The 17,696-nt window shown below is 42.4% G+C and overlaps 1 protein-coding gene across 1 annotated transcript; it reads left to right on the top strand.

Moving 5' to 3' along the window:
* The first annotated feature begins 434 nt into the window (after window positions 1-434).
* LOC126382806 (segment polarity protein dishevelled homolog DVL-3-like) lies at window positions 435-17,499 on the top strand. Its single transcript, XM_050032888.1, has 15 exons — window positions 435-1,039; window positions 2,750-2,819; window positions 6,136-6,251; window positions 7,667-7,779; window positions 8,073-8,208; window positions 8,940-9,030; window positions 9,171-9,240; window positions 9,506-9,645; window positions 10,159-10,235; window positions 11,328-11,395; window positions 11,494-11,643; window positions 13,999-14,130; window positions 14,512-14,679; window positions 14,806-15,009; window positions 16,198-17,499. The coding sequence occupies exons 1-15, from the start codon at window positions 879-881 to the stop codon at window positions 16,554-16,556; spliced, it is 2,055 nt and encodes a 684-aa protein (XP_049888845.1). The 5' UTR covers window positions 435-878; the 3' UTR covers window positions 16,557-17,499.
* Window positions 17,500-17,696: the final 197 nt, after the last annotated feature.

Genomic DNA, 17,696 nt, shown 5'->3' with positions numbered 1-17,696 from the left:
ATGTGCACATCTTTTTTTAGGATATTGCAGGCTGTTCATCATTTGTTTTCAGAATGTATTTGAAGAGGTTTTTTATTTGTTGGTTATTATGCAGTGGTTTTGCAGGTCCGGCCCACTTGAGATCAAATTGGGCTGTATGTGGCCCCTGAACTAAAATGAGTTTGACACCCCTGGCTGCAGTGGTGTATGAATGTGTGAATGTAAGATGTAGTGTAAAAGCACATTGAGTGGTTGGAAGTGTAGAAAGGCACTATATATAGCACAATCTCTGAGCCATTAATCCCACATCATATATTCCCTGCCACATGTGGCCCCTCTGGCTGCAGGGGCCTGCTGCCTCTATCTGTATGACCGCCTCTGTTGACTCACGCACTGCAGCAGGAGTAACGTAAAGCTGTCAGTCTCCTCCTCTCCTGTGGATGGCGCCCCTCCGAGACAGGCTTGGACGATTTTGTGCAGTTTCGTGTGCAACAAAGTCCCGACTGAGCCTGGCAGCTAGCGAGAGGAGAAAACCGACCCTTCACAGATTGTTTATCTTCACCTCGTTTTCAAACAGTTTTCCAGTCATTTCTAAGCTTTCTGCGGCGCATTGAAAGTTTAATACAAACGGGAACTAACGCGGTTCAGTCCTCGGGCGGTGTTGGGACGCTTCGTGGAGGAGCAAGGGTTTTTTTTAATAGAAAGGCAGGCGTAACGCTAGCGAACTGGCGTAGAGAAAGAGAGAACCAGGGCTACGTAGCGAGCTGGTCAGCCAGGGAGAGCCGGGAGGACCACGGCACAGCCGCCGCCAGCGCCACGGGGAGTCGGGGCCCGAGAGGGAGCCTGCCAGGCCCTCGGCTTGATGCACCCTGCCTGCCTCGCCTCAGCCGCAGTCCGAGATGGGGGAGACCAAGATTATCTACCACCTCGACGACCAGGAGACACCGTATCTGGTGAAGCTGTCGGTGCCGGCGGACAAAGTCACTCTGGCAGACTTCAAAAATGTCCTCAAGAAGCCAAATTACAAATTCTTCTTCAAATCTATGGACGATGACTTCGGGTAACTGTTGAAGGGTTTATTGTGTTTAACATGGATACAGCACAACACACCAGTGGTTTCTGTACATTAGAGCAGCTACATTAACGTTAACTTAGTTGCTACCTCTCCCAGCTGGCTTGTCATCGGTTTAAACGTTACCTGGCTGTCGATCATTAGCTAGCTAGTTCCTTTGTTAGCCGTTAGCTCGCGGCGTTAGCAGGTCTGTTTAGCGTCCCGACCCCGTTTGTTTACATTGCCTGTGTGGCTAGCTTATGCGTCTTGTGCCTTGACTTTGTCTGACCAAGTTTGGTGTTTGTCAGTTTCACCAACACTAGTGAAAGCCCCCAATGGCATTTAGCCCATCTTAGGTGAACTGGGGTAGTTGACAACACTGATAATAACCAGTTACTGGTCACACCGCTGTCAGTTGGTGGCTAATGTATGGCAGGTTTATGCTAACAGGCTAAAGTCAGAATGTAAACGACCAGTTTCAGTTAGTCAGTGAGTTCAGCAGGGCCCTGCTGTTGTTGTCTATTAGCCCGAGGAATGCAGAGTTGGACACAGGAATGCCCTGTTCATCACTCTGGCAGCTTTATGAGCATGTCCTTTTGTGTTAAAACACGGCTGGAAAAGTAGATGTTTAATGCTCCTCCAGACTGTGCCTTCTGCAGAGTTTAAAAACAGAGGAAATGTACTGTTTTAAAACATTTCAGCCAGGTTTCCAAAGTTGGTTTTGGCCTGGGTCAAACTAGGGTGGGGCAGCAACTTCTTAACATTTACAAGTGGGGAAAGACATGTTTTGAAAGGACCCACAGCTATTCATATTCTGAAGAGTGGAGGGATATTCTGGAAATAGACCATTGAAACCTTTACTGCAAACGGTGGTGTACTCTGAGCAACCTGTCAGACTGGAACAGAGACTGACTGGTGTCCATATACACCAAGACTCTTACAGTAATACTCACTGACTATCACTATTCCCTTTCTCTAAGAGGCACAGCTAATTGCCAGTAGTCTGAGGCATGCCTGATTTGTTCTTGATCCTCGCAAGCAGGCAGTTAAAGATTCATTGACTGGGAAAGTTTGCTGCAAATTCATCCACTTGAATTGGTTAAAAACACAGGCAGAGCCGTGTTTGCGCAGAAAATCTTTACATGCCTTGTTCATTTCAGAGCCAAGAGCTTTCCTTTTTAGCAGCCTTTGATGTACAGACAGACACTTCTTGATGCCTGGACAGATTTACGTCAAGCTTGCCCTCCATGCCTGTGCTGGAAGCGTCTGACATGTAGTGATGTTTGCTGCCCCCTGAGATTCTGGGATTTTGTTTAACATGGTTAAACTGTGCAGTAGCATGCAGAAATGTTGCTCCTGTGCTTTTTTGGATTCCTTAAATATGTTGTTTCTTCAGCTTGGTTATATATTACTTTCTAACTAACAAAGCATGAAGGAGCAGGTTTATTTTTGCAGAAAGATTTAGAGAATACGTTTGATTTGTTGGCCTGCATTTATTACACAATAATCAGCACTGACTTTTTTCCTGTTGGCAATATTGTATATCTGTGGCTGGCAGTATGAATCAGCAGTGTAGTAAGTGCACCATTAAATCAGCATTTGTTGTCAGTGTCTGTCCTGATTGGAAGCATTGCCCATCTCCAGGCTCGAGTTTATTGCCCTGAGAGTGCTTTTGTGTTGGTTACGGTTTACTGAAACAGAGCTTTGTTCTCTTTACAGGGTGGTAAAGGAGGAAATATCTGATGACAACGCTAAACTACCCTGTTTTAACGGACGCGTGGTGTCATGGGTAGGTTCAAAATACATCCTGAAATAATTTTCTGGTTTGTTTATTTATTTTTTGTTGTTGTGCCCTTGTCTTTGCTCACTGTATTTGTGTGGTATAAGTGGCTATGTGGCAACTGCGTGCGTGCATGTATAACAATGATTCCCATCTGTTTGCCTGTGACCACGATCATACTGCGTCTCCAGGGAGATGCCCTATGCATCTGCGTGATAATATCATTATCACATAATGATCCCTAGGAGCAACAGACACATGCAAACACCCTGCTCCTCTTCTGTCCTCTTGTGTTTTTAAGCATGTTTAAGAAAATGAGCTGCAGTAGTTTTTAAGTTATTTCAAGTCCCCACACATGCTAGTCACCACACGCAGCACATACATACATGTACTTGCATGCAGTGTCTCATATAGAGGCTCTGAGCAGTAATTCTCCCGTCTCCACAACACAAGAGACATCTGGTGCTCCCTTCCTCTCCCCTCGACATTGAAATTGGGTTAAGAGCAAGTGAAATCACAGGATAGGAAGAAAATACCCCGTAACAAAGCTTCACTGCATGTCCTCTAACAAGAAGATTGAATCTCACAGGGTGGGGAGAGTGAAGTTGAGAGAAAGAGTGCTCTGTTTCATGATGTGAAAGGCTGATGCAGTCGGTTAATTTATTACAATGTGGTTATAATTATAGGTTTTATTTTGGAGTCATCAACAGAGTGTTATCGCTGGATGTTTGAGTGCATAATCCAGCGTGCTCGTCTTGATGTTTTCCTCTGTTGTGGTCATTTTCATTAGACTGTGTGGTGGTTTGGTTGGCTGTGGTTCAAAGCCTATTCCTCTCTTTGTGTGTGTGTGGTTGAATATGTTAGTTATCTCTCAGGGGTTCTTGAAATGTTCCATGTACAATGAAACGTTATCTCTGTTACAGTGTGTCCCATGTGTTTGTCTCCACCGTTCATCTGTTATTTCAATGATGTGATTGAGTGTTCTCTGGGGTCCAAGGGGCCTGGCTCGCTATCAGCACATCATCACAACAGGCCAGCACACTCAGTCTGGCCTGTTGTACATATTGTCAGCTGACAACCAGATCTTGTCTATCACATTAAATTTTGCACCTTATCTGAGTGCACCTTAACTGTGCTGTTGTAAATGCACTTCTCCCCTCTCTGCACACCAAAGTGTCTCCTCTTAGAACTGGAAATAAAACAGTGCAAACTCAGTATGTAGGTCAAAACTTGATTAAAGGCTAAACAAGATGAGGATAAGGGTTCATGGTCAATATTCTTTTATATGTCTACCTCTATTATGTCTGTACAGGTGTCTGTCCAAGCTAAAAAAGTGAAGTCTTTCTATGGTGTATGGTAGAGCAGAAGTGTTTTATTGATTAAAACGCAAACATTTCATGGCTCCATCTTTTCAAATATGATTTGATTTACTGTTTCCCTTTGATGTACCATCTAGTAAGCTGCTTCAAATCAGGGCTCAATGTAAATATTTTTTTTTTAACTTGCCTGGTTGGGCAAGTGGGTCAGAAATCTACTTGGCTTAAGTCAATTTTTACTTGCCCCTTATACAAATTGATGATTTGCTGTGCTAGTAAGTTTTGGTACCTGACTTGCCTTAGCGTTCATGTACCATACAAGCACTGGTAAGGCCTCGGAGGAGGAGCTGTCAGCAATGAAATTTTACGTGCCTTAAAAAACAGCCCCATTTCATCCACCGTCCTCTCAAACTTGCGGATAAATGTGCAGTACACTGTTGGAAGTTTGCCCGTATCCTCTAATGCCACCCAATTACACTTTTGTTTCCAGGATAATTGAAATTTATGCTTCTGCTTTGTCTTTACTCACCATAATTTTCTTGTGAGTGCCAGATTGGTACTGCACACGTGCAAATCTCAGTAGAGATGAGAAGAAAGCAATATGGCTCACTCCTTTGCTACTTCCATCATAAGCTCCAGAAAAAAAAAATTGTGTTTGATAAGTTATTACCACTTGCACGATCAGGCAAATGAGTTGCTATATTTACTAGCCCAATATGGCATTTTAGGGTCGGATTAAGTAATGTGACATATTAAAAAAAAGTTGAGCGGACCATTTTCTGGCAATAGACGAAACGTTTTTGGCCATCTGATCTTCATCGCGATGGCCAAAAAAAACATTTCTGAGTTTAAATGGATACATACATCTAGTATAACACACCAGTTGGTCAGAGCGCAGTGGCAACCCTCCAAACAGTCTAGTCTTTGTGTTTTGGACTCGTGGTCAGACGAAAAAAAGACATTATCTGGGCACTTTTTGTAATTATTTGACTTTTTATAGTCCAAATGGTCAATTGATAATAGCATTAAATGGAAGTTAATTGGCCCAAGTGTATAGTATTGCAAAACACTTAAGATAAAATATGCAATGTGTGATTAATTTGATAGGCGTGGTGATGCTAACCTGACACAACCTGGGCCTGTTATGTATAAAATTAAATTGAACCACATTCGTTGGTCTGGACTCTAGTGCAAACAGCTGTATTTCTTATTATACAACAGCCAGAGTGTGCTTGTTAAAATAGTGAAGAATTATTGTCCTAAATATCCCAACTATGACATAAACAGCAAGCAAATCTTTGCCTCTCAACCACCTGTAGGGTGCTAATAGTGGGGACAGTTTCACACTGATCTAATGTCAGCCTTTAAGCTTGTTTTTGCCTGCAAATCATGCAAGTACGTGTTTCTTTTCTGATATGGACAACATCCAAGATGCCACAGATCTCCAGATCTATGGCAGAACGTCAAAAAAAAGATTGAGTGAGCAGGACTAAGTTCACTGGAATGTGCTGAAAGTAAAAGCAAAAAGGGGGGGAAATGATGGAAGTGTTGACAGATGAATATATTGATGTTAAAATTCATCAGTCGTGTTCTTCTCCTAAAACACAGTCATGGTCTATTGGACTGTGCTTTTTTCAGCACACTGTGGTAAGTTGGGCAATGCTGTCAGGTAGACAATCACAACTTGGCACAGGCTCCGTCTTTCACAACGCTTTGAAAACCACAGCTGCCTTTGGACAGCTTTGCATTTTCAGCAGGAAATTAGCAGAAGACAAATTGATTTTTATATTTAACAGACATTGTACTCCCGAACAGTCCCTGGATGCTGCCAAGCCTTTAGGCAGTGACAATTAAACAGGATATACCACCCAGCTCCTGAATATGGCGTAGTGTAAACACAGGGGTGCTCTGACGTGGGTGTGCTGCCCACTTGTTCCGTGTCTTTCAGTGTATTCTTCCCTCTGAGTGTTAGTCTCATCCCTCTGACCTGACTCTCTGTCTGTTGACAGTTGGTCTCTGGAGACGGGGCCCACACAGATGCAGGCTCAGTGGCAGACAGCATAGAGCCGACACCCCCTTTGGAGAGGACCGGGGGCATCGGAGACTCAAGACCACCCTCTTATCAGTCAGTATATTCAAGATTTTGTGGTGTATTTCTTTTAGTGTGTGTGTGTGTGTGTGTGTGTGTGTGTGTGTGTGAGAAAGAGAAGGATGCCATGCATACTTTATATTTGCCTCTGTATGTGTCATGAATGAGTCCTTCTGTGTTCCCTTATAACCACTGTAACAGGGGAAACGGCAAATTGAATGGAAAAAGTAGGACACCTTGTGACTGCATAGGAAGAAATAAAATCTACCTTTTTTCTTCTGCTCTTCTTATCATGAGGTTATCTTCAGTCTGGAAATAAATCAGACACGGAGCACACTGATTTCTCTCACTCATGCTTCATTTTAGCAGTCTTCTAGTTACGAAAAGTACAGTAGAGTCTCATTGTAGCCGTAGGGATCTTGTAGGGATTCTTTCGGTAATAATGTCAGACACTGTGAAGAACAATGTGAGCCTGTCAGTGCCAAAAACAAGCACTTTTGATGGACGTAAATTGACACTACACAAATGCCTAAAGGGATTACATTGCAGCCTGTTTTGCTGCTGCAGCTTCAGTGGCCTTGCTCAACACTGGACTGGTTTCAAAAACTGTTGTCTCCATTAGTCACATAGACACAGAAACCTGGGAAAATAGAGTCCGGGTTCAAAAATATAGAAAAAAGTTTCCCTTTAACTTATATATTTTGTCCCAACTCAGTTTTAATGAAGCTAGCTTGCTAGTTAGCTTCTAGCAAGTAATTCAACATGTATTCATGCTGATAATGTAATGCTGGTAACAAAACATTTAGTGTTAGCTTGCTAGCTAACTTGCAGGCTGTATCCCTTCAAAAGGGTGATTAATTAGACATGGAATCCTGCTTGAACAGCGCTAATATTTTGTTGAAAATATCCGCCTAGCTTTCTGAATGCAGGAAACAGGCTTCATGCATCTTAAAATTAGAAATATGTGTGCTTTGACTGCCACCATGAACATCTAAACAAGCGGATGCCTATAAATAACTGTTCATGTGCCTGAACACTTGTAAGATTTCTTAATGAAATGCACAATCCAAAAACACCAGTTATCCAAGTTCGGTGACAACCTTGACGGCTGAGTTGGAGAACAGTTAAATGCAAATCCAGATGACAGTTCAGCTGAGGAGCTCTAATGATCTTCTCGGGGAAGAAAGCGAGAATGACAGGTGAGATGCTGCAGGCATTTATAAAGGGGGACAGGCTGGCCCGTGCAACTCAAGATGATTGGTCTGTCTCCTGACAGACATGGTGTTATTGATCGGTCACGCCTGACCATTCCTGTTCTACGTCTTCAACCAATGATCTACGTGGGCTTTTGTTTCAGTGGCTGTTGAATGAGCTGCATTTATAATGATGCAGTGGTATTCTGTCTCTTTTTAACACTAACTCTGACGTCTATGCACCATCTTTGTCTGAAGTGGGAAAGCAGCAAGTGGTCGAGACAGTCTGGACAATGACACTGAGACCGGCTCCATGGTGTCGCAACGGAGAGAGAGGGAGAGGCCGCGACGGAAACACGGCAACGACCACGGTAAGAGATGCATTTGTTATGTTGTGTTTTTGTTTTTCTCATCGTATGTATGTATCTCACAAGTCACCAATGTCTTCTATCTGGTGGGTGAAAATTGTAACTGTATGAGGATGTTGCAGAAAAGCAGCGTTAGAGCTTAGTCAGAGTAACGTAGGTTTTTTTAAAATGGTGACAAGGTTAGATTGGCATCAAGAAAATAATCTCAGCTTTTATTTTTGGCAACATAACACCTATATTTTCATGTGTCTGGTTTAAACTTGAGTCATTCTGATCCTAATGCTGTCCCACTGCAGGCGGAAGACAGAACGGATACTCGTCGCGTTCAATGGGACGCGGGGGCCCCGAGTACGACAGCTGCTCATCCTTCATGAGCAGCGAGCTGGAGTCCACTTCCTGTTTCGATTCAGAAGATGATGACGCAACCAGCAGGTCAGATGTTGTTCTGTTTATCTGTTCAGCTTTTCCCAATAAGAAAAGGGCATTTTGTCTCGAGGAATGCATCTGGAATTACAGATGATGGGTTTTGGCGGAGATTAGCACAGTCTAATTGTCTGGTGGTTTTTGTGGTTACCCCCCGGGGTCTCCTCCAGGAGTCATAAAAATATGTGCAACCCACTTTAGAGACTGTGCTGTTCTCAGTCGTTAGGCATCTCCCAGGATGTCGTCTTTTTCCCGTTGATGCAGATCTGGATAATAGCTTCATCAGTGCATGAATTTCCCTCCACCGCAGAAAGAAATGGATTTTTGCCCAAACACAATTCCTGGATATTGGTGCCAAGTGATGATTTGTCAGTCAGGTCATAACTTCTAAATAAAGTGGGTTGGATGCCGTTTTACAAAGACTTAAAGCTAGTGTGACTCCTGGCAAGCAGCACTTTCATTATGGAAACAGAGTTTTAAAGGGCTTTTTATTATGTAGGCAACACTTAGACTTTAATGTGATGTTTAAACAAGTTAAATGGGGAAGATTGCTTCTATTTAAGTCCAGGTATTTATATTCATATTATGATGTGCAATCTTTTTACTTTTAAATCTGAACTTATATGGTATAATGCCTTTAATCAATTAGTAATGTAGCAATAAAAATTTGGTAATATCACATATGTTTTTCATATGTGTGTGTATAGTCTCTAAAAAGATTCTTCTTTTCTTGATTTCAGATTTAGCAGCTCCACTGAGCAGAGCTCCTCTCGTCTAATGAGACGACACCGTCGTCGCCGAAGGAAACCCAAGGCATCTAATATGGACAGGGTGAGACGACACACTTGAATGTACAGGGCTGCAAATCAGCCCCAGACTTCTTTACTAGAATTCCGTTCCAATTTGTGACTTTTATTCTTCTTCTCACATTTAATTTCTCCCCTCACAATTTCCTTCACTCTTCTCTCCAGTCCTCGTCATTCAGCAGCATCACAGACTCCACCATGTCTCTGAACATCATCACTGTCACTCTCAACATGGGTAAGTGACTTTGACATGAGGAAGCTGCACAGAGAATTCAATTTCTTGGGATAAATAGTCCCTTTTTTTCCTTGAATAAAGACTCCTTATACAATCACACAATGAGCCTAAGTTAAAAAAAATCCTTTCACAAGACAAATGTAACCAATTAATTTCATTTTGATGCAGGTCATCATCATCTGTTTTGCCTTTATTTAACGGTGCCGCTGCTTCACGTCACTCTGTATGCATGTATGCATGATGTCTGTTCCTCTCCTGTTCACAGAGAAGTACAACTTCTTGGGCATCAGTATTGTGGGTCAGAGCAACGAGAGAGGAGACGGAGGAATCTATATTGGCTCTATCATGAAGGGAGGCGCTGTAGCTGCAGACGGACGCATCGAGCCTGGGGACATGCTGCTGCAGGTGTGTGTTGTAAGACAACGTGGGGGTGACACACACATAGAGAATGAAACGTGTGTGTGTTGGAGTGGTGGATGCATGTTGTGGTCAGTGCCAGCGCCCGCAGTGAAATGAATGTGAGACCAATTTCAAAGTTTTTTAGTCCAGATGCACATGTGCAAAGGATAAAAAAACATATTTTTGAATTTAAGTCAGCGCTATTAATCCACATGGCAGTATATCATTATACAACATGTAATTTAAGATTTTAAGGACATTTATTTTTTGCAATATTTGCCTTTTCCCATTTTTCTCCCACCCACTTTTATCTGTTACCTCAATCACAGCTGTGTTTCTGATAATTTTCCATTTTTATTATTGCAAAGCCACTTCCAAATTTGAACGTGGCATACCATGTTGAACATTGCCAGTCCTGTTAATGGCTTTGTGTAGTGGGATTTATTGGAGTAAGTGTAACTCTTTGAAAGTGTTGTACCTAGTTAGTTACGTTATGTTGTTTCATTTTTATCCCTGCAGGTGAACGACATAAACTTCGAGAACATGAGCAATGACGATGCAGTTCGAGTACTGAGGGACATAGTGCACAAGCCAGGGTAAGCAGCAGCAAACAGACACACATTATTACATACATTTATATTCACAAAGATTTCTCTCTTACTGCCTCATCACAGCAAAAAAAAAAAGTACATTCCTACGTTGAAAATGTGTCTACATGATCTAACCAGTGCATTACATTTGGAAAGGATAAGATATGTAAACGGAAAACTTCCACAATTTGGCATCCACTCATACCACAGCTTGCATATAGAAGTTCTGAGTAGTAGCTTGTACTTACACACCGTTTCGTTTTATTTAAAGGAGCTGTATGTGACATTCAGAGCATATCTATGATTCACACTGTCTGCACATGGTTGTCAACATGGAGGTGGATAACCCGGCGGCAAGCAGCTAATGGTGCTAACAGTGTAAACAGCACTATCAATAGCAACAGTGCAGATAGAGCTAACATTATTAACCAAGGGGGAACCAGAGGATGCTTGCTGTGACCATATACCACAGCAACAAATAGAGAAGCTCTTATTACAACACACACGGAGCGTGACTTCATTTTCTGCTCAGGATGCTATTACTCCACTATATCTTTACATAGCAAATAGTTGTTTGCTGCCGTATTAATGTCCTGAATGTTGCATACAGAGCCTTAAACGAGTTAATAAGTGAGAGAAGGGTAGAGGAAAGAGACACGGGACAGGTTTTGGAAGGTAAAGAAGACTAAGGGGGAAGATAAAGGAGGGGTATCAGTGGTCTGAGACTGTCTTATCTGAGTTATGTTCCTGCTCTTAGATTTACATTTATTTTCATGTCTCACTTGTTGAGTATATATACATTATTTTTTCTTTGTCAATTTTTGTTTAACTTATATTTGATACTGTTCTAATATTAAAAAGCAATCCTATATCTTTTATGTCCTCATTTTTATATCTTTGAATGTACATAAATATAAAATGTTGTTATTTCATTTTATGTATAATCTTCTTTGGCTCAAAAAATATTTAAAATACAATAATATTCTTTAACAGCAATAAATATATTCTTCCGTAAAACACAGGTGTAAAACAAGGACATAAATGAATTCCATTCAAGATGAAGCTAACATCATTCTCTGTCTCTGTGTTAATGAACAGCCCCATTACTCTGACTGTGGCCAAGTGTTGGGACCCAAACCCTCGGAGCTGCTTTGCTCTGCCCAGGAGTGAGTGTTTGTCTCATTTGTTCCCTTTTTACTTTCCATTTCAATAAATTAATACCTGCAAACACATGCAACTTCTAACCCTACATTTAATTCAACAGGTGAGCCGATCAGGCCCATTGACCCAGCTGCGTGGGTGTCCCACACGGCGGCTATGACCGGGGTATACCCTGCATATGGCATGAGCCCTTCCATGAGCACTGTTACCTCCACCAGCTCCTCCATCAGCAGCTCTATCCCAGAGACTGAACGTGAGTCACATCACCCCCTGCAGCGCTACTCAAGCAGCTTACAACCTGATGTAACTCTTAGTCACAGTTTTCCATTCAGTTACCTTTTGTCTTTTGTTGCTTATTTGCCTTCCCCTTTATGAATTTGAAATTTTTCTGCTCCTCTTTTATAAACTGTACTTTCTGTTGACTTTTTGATAACCTACTTGTTTTTGATCATTCACATTGTTATGATAAGAGGAATAAAATCCTTCGGGATTGTTGATATTTCAGGATTTTACTTTTTAAACATTCAGCTTCAACCTCCAAAAGTGCAGTATTATCTCCCTCAGCCGTGTTTGTAAATCTCGGTGTAAAGTGTGGCCCTGCCCTCTCACTGCATTCCTGTGACAACTCTCTGTTCCAGCTTTTAGTGTGTTCAGCCTCACAGCTTCCATCTGCTCAATAACTCTTGTCAAAACTGAGCCATAACTCACAGCTTTCATCTCCCCTGTAATCTTTGGAAGAGCAGGGATGTTTTCTTTTGCTTTCTTTCTGGAAAAAAAAACCTTTTCTCTCTCAACACACTTTCTTGGCCAAATTGATATGATTGACGTGACAGACAGAACATAAATTTCACTTGATTGCATGCTTAAATGTTGCATTTATGGGTACTACTTATGGTTTATTTATGGTTATTGCATTTTTCGTATACTTTGGATAATTGTCCAACTGTATTGCTGGCAGGATTTATTTCAAGTGCAGCTACAGTAGCCATGTCTCCACAGAAGATCGCATTAGAAAAGCTCTATGGAAACAGCACAATTTAATAAAACTTCCTCAGTTGTTCAAAAAAGTTTTTATCCTCTTTTGAGGTGGTTTTTGTCTTTGTCAAAAAAGAGACATAAGATTCAACTTACATGACTCATCAGCTGTTTCTGTTGTCAATAAATTCATGTGAAGTAGAATCATTGCAATAATTTGTTTTAGTTTCTGGACAGTGTGAAACATGGCCAATACTAGCTGACATGAAAGTACTTGCCCAGTTGAAACAAATTCCTGGTGGTCTCTCGCTAGTTTTCTCTCATAGATGGGTCAGATGGCCAAGGCAACTTGTTTTGTTTCCGGTTCACAACCTCTGCTTCTTCTACTCTGTTTACTGGTGGATTAAAGCCATGTGTAAAGCAAAGCCTATACCGCCAACTTCTGACGAAACTACGCTTTGCAAAGCCCAGTTTAATTGCTCAAACCAGTTGATGGAAACACATCTAGTACTCTTCCTTTTTGCAATATTACAAAGATTTGTGCTTGACAATTTCATAGAAACACAGCCAGTGATGCTAAAGTCATGGTGAGTCAAGGAGAAAAAATGTCTGCAGCCTAAAATACCAGTGTTGGAGTTCAGTTGGTGCCTCGAAATCAGAGCAGCTGCTTCTTTCTACACTGTTTTGCACCAGTGTTAGACAGTCAAATGGGGAGAAATTCAACAGGGACAAGAAAGCTCTAACAGTATGTAATGCAATGCAGCCACCTAAAAGGTTGAGTTTTGCATAAAGGGTGCAGCTGTCATCAATATGCACTGAAAACAGCTGGCACTGCTATTGAAACAACAAGAACAAAAATACTGTTGTATTTGTGAATGCTGGAGGCTTTTACACTAGAGGTATGAAAAAAAATGGCTTCTCAAATACTAAATGAGTTTCAAGTAGTCTCTTCTCTAAGAGGATTTAGACAGATATTCAATCATTTACTTCTGCTTGTTAACAAGTTATCAAACTGTCACATGTACAATACTCCCAAGAGGATGGTCACAAAGCATTCTGGGAATTAGAGGAAATCACTGATTGAAGTGGAAGTAGATTAGACAAGTTGAGGGGAAGTGGGAACACCAAAATGTAAATTACAACACTTCTTATCTTATCTTGAAATTCAGCTAAACCTCAGTGAGATGATATGTTACGATGTAAATGTGTTCAGGGGAGGACATTGTATTCATTACGATCGGGCTTTTGTTGGTGTTCAGTGAAGACAAGCTCAGTCGTAGTCCAATTCAAACAAAGATCGAGTCTAATCGGTCTGATTCATGATGAGACAGAACTGGGGTCACGTTACAGTCCAGACCACAGGAAACCAAATATTATTTGAGGCAAATTCCAAAACAGACCAACATTTTTGGAGTTGACAGAGATGCAGTAACAACATGCAGCTGTGCTTTCAATAGGAAACAAAATAAAATACACCAACGGGTCTGTGTGAGATGAATTTCATTGTCCTTAAAACAGGTTCAGTGGTGTTAAACATAAAAATCTCTGAGACCGATCAGACCCAAACTATTTCCGCTCCAACAGGAGGATGTGGTTCAGCTCCTGTGATAACGCATCTTTTGTTCTTTCCCAGGCTTCGATGACTTCCACCTCTCCATCCACAGTGACATGGCAACAGTTGCTAAGGCCATGGCGTGCCCAGAGTCGGGTCTGGAGGTGCGGGACAGGATGTGGCTCAAGATAACCATCGCTAACGCCTTTATCGGTATGTGTATCTAAGCAGGGGGCATGGTCCAGCATTTATTATTTCCCTCATCAGAATGCACACACATACCTATTCTTTGTTTGATCAGTTCAGTCTGTAGAATTCTGTCACAGTGTCTCAGTGAAAAAATGAATAATAATCATACCAATAATACACTCCTTTATAGCTCCAAGTTTCATATCTTAGCTGTTTTTTTTTTTCTTTGTTTCATCCAGTAAAAAATACTTGGCTTGGTTGCTGGCCAAAACAGTGGAAATATCAGCTATGGACAGATAAATGCCACATGAATCATCATCTTGGATATTATTCTGTATCATGAAATAGTCATCGAATGAGATGAGCAACACTGTGCCTAAAATATGTGCATTTTTGTGTCCTCAGGTTCTGATGTGGTGGACTGGCTCTTCCATCACGTGGAAGGGTTTTCAGATCGTAGAGAAGCCCGTAAATACGCCAGCAACCTGCTGAAGGCCGGGTACATCCGACACACCGTCAACAAGATCACCTTCTCTGAACAGTGCTACTACGTCTTTGGAGACCTCTGTGGCAGTAAGTGGACGCTCGGCTCTTTGGTCAGCTAACGCAAATCTCCACAGAGTGGTTAAGTTGTATCTGTATCTATAAGTGGTGTGTTAGTGTGGAAGTCTAAATCCTTCTTCCTTCTATTTATCTCAGATATGACCCACCTGTCTCTCCATGATCATGATGGTTCCAGTGGGGGAGCCTCAGATCAGGACACTCTCCCCCCTCTGCCCCATCCTGGTGCGGCCCCCTGGCCAATGACTATGCCCTATCAGTTCCCCATTCCACACCCATATGACCTGCAGCAGCCCTTCCATGGTGGACCAGGCGCTGGCAGTGCAGGAAGCCAGCACAGCGGTGAGTGCAGTTTGAACATACAGAACTAGAATCATCTTCTCCTTCCTGGATCCAGACCTCTGTGTCTGCCCACTCCACTGAGTTCATGTTGACTGGAAATGGAGTGTAACTAGTTGACAATTCTGTCTGATATCAGGCAAATCTCCCTCATCCATTTGTATGCTGCAGACAATATGTTCCACAGTGTGCTGTCAAAACACATCTAAAATATTACATTTCCAGCAGAGCTCCACAGCTTACAGGAGGTAAACACAGAAACTGTAAAGAGTTGTTAGAGTAATTCTAACTGACATGAATTCATCCTAGCTACAGCTGCATTTCTCGTGAAGGAGCAAACTGCAAACCTTTAGCGATCACTTTTCAAGCCTACAGAGACAGATATTTTGGCAGGAGTGTCACTTTGCACAGGGAGATTTAAAGGAACACTCCCATCATTTTGCTGTGGTTAGTATCGTGTTTGCTGTCTTACCCAGAGCCAGATGAAAAAAGAAAAAGAAAATCAGCGTTCATTTTATCTCCACACTTTCCGTGCAGTTGTAGGTCCAGTGCATGTTTGAATTAGCGTACTTCAAAGACTTGAAGAAAAGAGACTTGCTCTTTCAAGAGTGGAAAATGTTCCTTCCAGCAGCTCCACAGCTGGATTATTTACATGTTTTATTTTGTGTATTTAACATGTGTAGAAATAGAAAGCCAGACATTGTGGTTTTAGGAACAGTTTGCATACGCAATGGAGATATTTGCTGACCAACAACAGCTGGGCCCACTGACTGCACACAACATCTCAGATGTCCTGTGCTCAGTTTGTGGTTGCACACTACCATTCAGTGCACTGTATTCAAAATGTCAGAATGTTCCTCAAAGCATAGAAACCGTTATGGTTTTAAATTCATAAGTCTGAAGAACTTCCCTCTGAAGCAAGCAGGCGTTCTGTGGTAATAAAATGAAAACATGTAATTGCCTTCAGAGCTGTTTGGCCTGTGAGAGCCAGCGATTGCTCCATGAGCATGTCTGCATTAGTCATGCAGCTCTCCTGAGAGTCTCCCACAAACTGGGTCAGTACTGCCTGCGTCACTTCACTGGCACTCAGACGGGAGTGAGTGGTTCATGTAGGTCACTTTGATTTAATTAACAAAACATGATGTATCACACTGAGGGTAATAATCATTGTCTCTTCTTCTCTGTCCACAGGAAGCAGTGGCTCTAACTGCAGTAAGAATGAGGGGCGGAAGTCCGGTGGCAGTGGCAGCGAAACTGAGATCAGGAGCCACCGAGCTCCAAGCGAGCGCTCAGTGGCTCCCCCTAGTGAGCGAAGCGTACGGAGCTCTGTCAGCCACCGCAGTGCCAACTCCCATTCAATAGCCTACGGTCCTGGCCTCGTCTACGGCCCCCCTGGCCTGCCCCCCCAGCCCCCACACCTGTCTACAGCTGCACCTGGCGCCCCACCAGGCAGAGAGCTCGCCTCTGTGCCCCCTGAGCTCACTGCCTCACGCCAGTCTCTGCGCATGGCGGTGGGCAATGCCGGAGAATTCTTTGTCGATGTGATGTAACGAAGGTTGTAGGCCGATAACAAAGTAGCAGATTGGGCTTTCTCGTGTCATTATCAGACTGAGAAGGACAGCGTGACAGGACAGGAGGGAGGGAAGATTGCAAAAGCTGTAACCCAAGGCCTTGATTCCACTCTCCTAAAAGCAGAAATGGAACCAACCGTGTTGTGTGTGTGTGTTGAGAAATATTGTTCCTCCTCCCCTGTGCTTTTCTTCCTAGTAGTAGCAGCCATACTTTCTTCAGTGAAGAAACCCTCTGGCTCAAGATGGAACCAAAGCGCCTTTCTCAGTTTCCACTCCTCAGTGGGGAAGAGTTAGCGTCAGGAAAAAGAGCAGGAGAGGGAGGGAGGCGGTGGAAACGGACAGCTGGGGAAGATGACTCGGCGCTTTTCTACATGGATGTTTTTCATTTGTTCTTCTCTTCATTCTTCTCCCTCCTCTCTGCCTCCGTTATCTAACGCTTTCTGTCCTCACCCACCCCTGTTCACCTCCAAACTGCGAGACATAAGCCTCTTCCCTCCTTCTGTTCTTTCAACTCCCACTTGCTGACCTCCTAACAAGAAAAGAAAAAGCTGAAATGAACACTAACTGTTAACCCTATTCAGACTTTTTAAATGTTTGCTTGACTTTAAGAGAGAAAGAAATGGAAAAATGTGTATGTAGTGCAAGAGAACTGCAGTCCTTCTTACTGTAAGAATGCATTTGTTTTATTATATACGTAGTTGGTCACAACTAGTTTCATTTTTCAACGCTAAACATGAGCATCAAGCTTCAAGAGTCATTTTTACCCTACACAACTGCATTTTCATCTGTTAACCAGAGCATTTTCCGACTCTGTCTTGTGATATTGTATAGTGGAAAAAAAATTTCTTACCATGTCTTTCACACTACTCTTTTATCAAGGAAAAAATTTCTTTTTATTTATAAATATAGTTTTATGACTTAACTTTGCTGCTTTGTGTTACGTGTTTCATTTGAGTGTGTGTGCATGTGTTCGCGAAGCCAATTTGCAATCCAGTGTTGCTATTTTTTTAATAGTACCTGAGGTAATGTTTGCATTTAAAGCCAGTGGATTCTAGACTGTCCAGGACCTGGAATGTGAAGGTTTGGCAATCTGGTGCACAGATGTGTGTGTGTGGGCTG

The sequence above is a fragment of the Epinephelus moara genome, chromosome 21, assembly GCF_006386435.1.
Source record: "Epinephelus moara isolate mb chromosome 21, YSFRI_EMoa_1.0, whole genome shotgun sequence".
Classification (NCBI taxonomy): Eukaryota; Metazoa; Chordata; class Actinopteri; order Perciformes; family Serranidae; genus Epinephelus; species Epinephelus moara.
The sequence above is the reverse complement of the archived record's forward strand: the minus strand, read 5'-3'. Positions and strand labels throughout refer to the sequence as shown.

Coding starts and splice junctions, on each gene's coding strand:
- LOC126382806 (XM_050032888.1), top strand. CDS start 879: ATGGGGGAGACCAAGATTATCTACCACCTCGACGACCAGGAGACACCG. Junction 2,820..6,135: donor ACGGACGCGTGGTGTCATGG/GTAGGTTCAAAA, acceptor GTCTGTTGACAG/TTGGTCTCTGGAGACGGGGC. Junction 9,031..9,170: donor AGGCATCTAATATGGACAGG/GTGAGACGACAC, acceptor TCTTCTCTCCAG/TCCTCGTCATTCAGCAGCAT.